This window comes from Vombatus ursinus, unplaced genomic scaffold (genome assembly GCF_900497805.2).
Source record: "Vombatus ursinus unplaced genomic scaffold, bare-nosed wombat genome assembly UNPS02014802.1, whole genome shotgun sequence".
In the NCBI taxonomy this organism is placed as follows: Eukaryota; Metazoa; Chordata; class Mammalia; order Diprotodontia; family Vombatidae; genus Vombatus; species Vombatus ursinus.
This window is the reverse complement of record NW_020954580.1, coordinates 5210432-5216900: the sequence shown is the minus strand read 5'-3', so window position 1 is coordinate 5216900 and position 6469 is coordinate 5210432. Positions and strand designations below refer to the sequence as shown.

Sequence of the window (6469 nt, the reverse complement as noted above, 5' to 3'; positions counted from 1 at the left end):
CAAATGTTCTCAAAAACATTTTTTCCCACTCCCAATGATATTATTCTTTGCCATGAGGAATTGAGGTACACTATATGATTATCAGTGTAAGTTACACAATTTGGGAAACACTTAGGAAGAAATTCAGGGCACACCCTTTAGAACCATTGATCTAGCTGGAAGGGTAAGGCATATAATGGAAAGGTAACTAATAGAACCTCAATAAGAAATAATCAGTATCTAATGAGTTATATAGACAATATATAGACGTTCAAAGGAGAGATGACAATGTCCAAGGAAGGCTTTAAAGGAGATGGAACTTGAGTCAGGCCTTCCTTAGAAGATGAGTAGGATTCAGATAGGCAGAAAAAAGGAAGGAAAATGTATATGAGAGAGAGAACATTTTTGTACTTGGAGCCTTTGGTCCATGGCCCTTAAAGACTAGTTAAGCTGTATTTATTAACCTAACTAAATAATAGCTAGCACTTCTATAACACTTTAAGGGTTTGCAAAATGCTATACTGATGTTTCAGCGTAACAACCCTGGGAGGTAGGTGCTATTATATACAAAATCTTCATTTTGCAGATGTGGAAACAGAGGCTGAAAGAGGTCAAGTGACTTGTCCCGGCTAGCAGACTGGCTAAAGAGAGATAGGTAGATCTGTGATCAGAGTGCATTTGTGAGATAGTACCATTTGACCAGAACCTTAGCATGGTTTTGCTCCCTAGTGTTATGTTGCTATCCTGCTAGATCCATTTTGCTTTTTAGAGGAGTTTCCCCTTCACGTTGGATAATGATCAGACTGACCTATAAGGCCTATAAGGCCTGTAAGGCCTAATCATCAATCTATAGGATCATAGATTTAGAGCTAAAACGGAAGTTAGAGGTGATTTAGTCTATTGCCCTTATTTTACAAATAAGGGGGAGGTATGGGGTGTTCAAGAAGGACTAGGGCCTCTGGTGTGAGGGCTTGCTGAGCTTTTTTCAGGGCTGCTCATCCACCTTTGGTGTCTGCCAGGCACTCAACTCTGACCTATGGCTCCAAGAAGATGTAGCATGGGTAATGGCCATACCCTGGTAGAACCATCTCAGCAGACAGGCTAAAGCAGGTTGAAGAAAACTGACAAGCCTCAAACCTGTCCATGATTTAGAGGGATGTTTACCCCAAGCATGTGAAGACTTCCCCTCAGAAGAATGGGCAGATGAGAACAATTTGTTCCAATGACCATGAAGGTGGCTGAAACAAATACTGTGGAGTGCTTAGAGCTTGGTCAGACAGAGAAGATGCCAAGGTCAACCACTGAATTCCAGTCATCTTGACTTTTGTCCTGCCACTGGACTTTGATGATTCTGGAAGAGAGAGTGAGGCTAATGACTGTGCACCTGCCTCACTTAAATTCAATTCATACACAAGTCTAGACACTACCCATGATGTCGTTGGTCCTTGAAAACAAAGAATAAACAACAACAACAAATGAGGAACTGACTGTGAGAGGTTAAATGACTTGCCTAGGCCACAGAAGTATTAAGTAACAGAGAAAGGATTCAAATCCCTAGTTGGGAAAAAAAAAATTAGGTACTAGAAAACTTCTGGAAAGTGACCCCTGAAATTGCCCTCTTCAAACAGGAGTCCCTGAGAACCATGTATCCACAAAGGAAATATCCTGTGTATCTGACTCCTTTATTTTCTAGAGTATCTGGTTCTGTCTAGAAAGTGAAGATTTCTTGCACCTCAATATTTTAATGGATTATAATGTCCTCTGTGTAGGTACCCCCTTAACCAATGCAGTTTTCAACCTCTGGACCTCAAGTAACTAAATGTGAGAAACAACATTGCTACCCTTGGAGTCTTTGGTCTATGACCCTTAAAGGCTAGGTGAGCCATACTTATAACCTAACCTAATAATAGCTAGCATTCATATAGCATTTTAAGGTTTACAAAGTGCCATATAGATATTTTGATCCTAACAACAACAACCATGTCAGGTAGGTACTATTACATACAAAATTCTCATTTTACAGATGAAGAAACTGAGACTAAAAGAAATCAAGTGACTTACCCTGGGGTCAGTAAGGTTCTGAGATAGGATTTGAACTCCTTTTCCTGACTCCAGGTCCAAGGATTTGAACTTCTGTGCCACCTAGCTGCCTATTGGGATTTGAGATGTTCTAAGAAGGCCCTATTTATTGCCTCATATTATTTCAGATGCCACTGTGTTGGAAATCATACCACAAGAAATTCATTTTAGGGGGATTCTTTTTCTCTTTCTAGGAAGTGCTGCCAGGGACCTCTAATCCTCAGTTTGGACTCCCAGACAAGCTCCCAAGATGTAACTGTGTCCCAGCAACCTAGTCTCTGAGCCCATATGGACTGGGTTGAATCTAGGGTTCAGTTTTCCAAATTGCTCTCTGTGACTCATTATGTCCCCACTGGTGAGTCAAGCATTTATTAAATGCCTATTGTGCCAGACACTATGCTAAATGTTGGGCATACAAAGAAAGGCAAAATCGTTCTTTGTCCTCAAGGAACTCACAGTCGAATGGGGGACATTACCTTACGAACAAGATATATACAAGATAAATTGGAGATAATCTCAGAAGGGAGACACTAAGATTGGGGAACGAGAAAGGCTTTTTTATAGAAGAATGGACTTTAACTGAGACTTGAGAAGCCAGGGAAGCCAGGAAGTAGAGATAAAGAGAGAGAGTGTTTCAGGCATGGGGCGGTGGGGGGGTGGGGGATAGCCAGAGAAAAATGCCTGTAGCAGGCAGATGGAATGTCTTGTTCAATACAGCAAGGAAGCCAGTATCACTGGATTGAAGACAATGGGGTGGCAGGGAGGAAGGAGGCAAGGAATAAGAGTTCCATTTTGCAAATCTCTAAATATAGTCTGGGCCTCTACAAATGTGATTAAAAGCATCCTTACCTCCTATGTAAAGAGTCAGGGTTAGAATGCATATATTGGTAATAAGACAACTTCCTTGCCACAGAAAATGAAGAAAACACATAGAAGACTCATAATAGTCCATAAACAGTAGACATGATTTCCCTTTCTTCTTCAGTGGGTCCTACCTTTCTGGTTTCCCCAGTCCTCTAGGGGCATAGTACCACCCTGTGGTTTGTTCTTTTAGAAGGAAAAAGAACTTGGAGTAACTAACACTCCAATTAGTCCTTTCACCCCAGAGATCAGTATAGGCATTACAAATTGATGATACTATTATGAAGGCTTAGACTCTCATAAAAGAGTAAGCAACTTGGGGCTACTAGAAAGGCAACTCCCCACCCCACCCCAATTGATTGTGCTCTGGAAAACCTCTGGTGTTTCTGGCCTAGTTTTTATTTGTCCAATGATCTCTATGTTCCCTGAGTATTTACTGTGCTCATGCCTTGGACTGCCCCCTTATTCCCTATCCTTTCCCTTGGATCTCTATTCCTATGTATTGAAATCTCTGTAGAAATATTCCAGGCTAGAAACTTCCAGTTTCCTAGTTGATTTTTACATGCCTATGACCTTTGGGCTTTGAAAGCAATCCCACAATCCTTAGCAGGTCCCCTTTCCTATATATGAAAATATCAGAGCAGCTCTGTCTCTCAATTACCAGCACCCCTGGAGCTGCCCTGACCTCCAAACTGAATAAGCTTCTATGGAGTCCTAGCCCACGGCAGAATTATAGGATCATGGACTGTTAGTTGGAAGGGAGCTTAGAGGTTATCTAGCACCCCTCATTACAGCTGAGGCCTAGAGAGATTGATTAGGTAACTCACTTAAGTGACACAATTAGGAAATAGTCAGGACTTGAACTCAGGTCCTCTGGCTCCAAATCCAGCACTTTCCCCACCTTGGCCTGAGGACCAGAGTGCCTAAAGCTCTTAGTGACTTCCTTGTTTATGTCTGTTCCCTGCCTCTTCCTAGTCCTGTTTTAGAGATATCAATCTTGGTCCCAATGTTAGAGGAGCATTGGGGAAATAACCTGATTTGGGGGGTATCAATCCTCTTCCCAGTGTAAAGAGAGGGTCAGATTCTTCCCTGTGTCAGCGCTCATCTCTTCCCTCCAAGCCACGAAAGTTCATTCTTTGCTCAGAACAGGCTCTGACCTGTTCTCAGAAAATGAGGAGAAATGGAAAAAAAAAAAGGAGCTTGGATATGTGATGTTATGTATATGTGACTGTAGGATAACATTCCCTTTTATAGGTCTAACACAAAGCACAAAGCAATTCCCTCTGAGCCAACCAATTCATTGCCAACCAGTCTAAACCAATTTATCCTCAATGGATGAGACTTAAGGAGTTCTCATTTTTGATGAGCTGTTACTGGACAGGTCCCAGTAACTGTCTCCCAATGCTCTAAACAGGCAAATCCATTTTATCCATAGAATAGAACAATCAAAATCTAAAATAAGGAAGTCTCATCACCATGTTAGCTCCACACCCCTAAGCCCCTCTCCCCATTACTCTGTCCAGATGATTTTATTTGAAAATAATGTAAGGAGAGAATAAATACATTATCACTAATAGAGTGAATAACTTACTGGATACTTTTAATCTTCATTTTTGCCTTGAGGAGAGAGAGTGAGGGGAATGACCTATAATAAATACAACTCACATTGATATAATGCTATGAGACCTGCAAAACACTGTACATACATGATCTAATTTGATTACGAATAGAGTACTGTGAAGGGGCAACTATTATTGTCCCCATTTTATGGATAAGAAAACTGAGGCTCAGGGATGTTAAATGACTTGCCCTAAGTCACACTGGTACTATATTTCTGAAGCAGGCTATGAAGCCTTAGTGACCTCAAATCCAGTTGTTATCTGTCATATCGTGAGTGCTCTACAACAGGGGAAGAGGACAAAGTGGTACAACAGAAAGAGAGGCAATAGAAAGGTACTAAAAGCCAACCTGGCATACTTCATCATTTTGCACAGGTACAATCTTCCAAAGCCTCTTTTTCTATGGTAGGAGAAGGCTGACTATGGTGTTTATGGAAGGGTTGAGCTTCAGAAATGAGTTTCACCTTTCGTATTCATAAGATTTAGAATTGGAAGTCATTTTAGAAATGATGAAATCCAACCATTTCATTTGATAGTTAAGAAAACAGAGATTGAGAGAGTAACTTGCCCAAAGTAACCCAGTTAGTAATTGAGAGAGTTGTCCTTTGAACCCAAGCCTTCTGGTGCCAGATCTGAAGGTCTTTTCATTACACTATGCATGGAGAAATGGATATTTCACAAAATTTCAAGTTTCCTTCACCTATCCTCCCCACTTATGTACTGTGTTCACTTCCCTTTGGCTTTATTTGTTCTGGATCCCTGCAGGCATTTCATCCCCATCCCCAAACTCCAACTAGATTTGGGGCTAGAGTTTAAGGGAAGAGTTCCCCTAGGCATTTTCCTCTAGTCTGTGAGGGCCTCTAGGATGTTACACTAGGAAACAGGCTCGGACAATGTATGCTCTGTGTACCTGCCCTGTTACCATGCCCACTGTTACTGAGGCTCAGGGCACCTTCTCCACCCCCACCCTTTCTATTTGGGCAGTGGGCCAAGCAAGCTCAAGCTCAAGCCATGGTAACCAAGTCAACGAGTCTGACCCCCTGGGGTTGTTTCTAACAACACCGCCCCTCCCCCCCCAGGAGCCTAACCCAGAGTATAAGGAGGGATCTCTAGGGCTGTTCTCACTCATTCAGATCATTGTCACTCCTGAAACCTCACTTGGCATACAACATCAGAGCAGGATGGTAAGTCTAAGGAAGGGGCTTAAGTGGTGACGGCAACCCAGGGTGAGGGTCAAAGAGTGGGGCTGTTTGCTAGTATAAGGGAAATCTTGAGAGTATTGGGGTGTGTGTGTGTGTTGGGGTGTGCTGTGGTGCGTTGCTAGGAGAAGAAGCAACTGCACAATATACAGTCTATGGCTCTGTGAAAGGATGAGAATGTCCCAGAGGCAGGAGAAACTACCACCAAAGAGGAGAAGTGTTGTTTTTTTTTTTTCTGATAGGGGAGGAGTTTTAGGAATGGGGAAACAGGTTTTGGGAATGGGACACTGGGGTCTAAACCATATTTGCACTCTCCCAACTAAGAATAGCCAGCACAAGAAAAAGTTCAGGGGTTCCTCAAAAAAGGGTAATAGAAATTATAGGGAAAACAGAATGAGCCCAGAAAGTTTGTTTTCTTTAATCATGAAAACTTCAAACCCTAAACTATGGAGTTTGGCCTTTAAGTATCTGCTCTAAAGTTCTCTGAAATGCACTCATTTCAGCCCCTTACCTGACCAGCTGTTTGTGAATTAAGACAAATTCTCTTTAGAAGTGGATTCTTTTATTTTCCTCACAAATTCCAATGGAGCTTCCTTTTCCCTTTGACCCCTCTGCTTTCATCTGACTACATCTCTTCCCCAGTGCCTCCTTCAAATAGCTTCTCTTGAGAGTACTGGGGTGTGTGTGTGTGTGTGTGTGTGTGTGTGTGTATCTGTGTGTCTGTGTTGGGGT

The 6469-nt window shown here is 42.1% G+C and overlaps 1 protein-coding gene across 1 annotated transcript in view; it reads left to right on the top strand.

The window, feature by feature from the left end:
- The first annotated feature begins 5652 nt into the window (after positions 1 to 5652).
- Positions 5653 to 6469, top strand: part of LOC114051339 (tubulin alpha-1D chain) — a 6684-nt gene continuing 5867 nt past the window's right edge. The window contains exon 1 of the mRNA XM_027873609.1: positions 5653 to 5722. Within this exon, the coding sequence (XP_027729410.1) occupies positions 5720 to 5722 (3 nt within the window). The 5' untranslated portion in view covers positions 5653 to 5719. The remainder of the gene's footprint in view (positions 5723 to 6469) is intronic.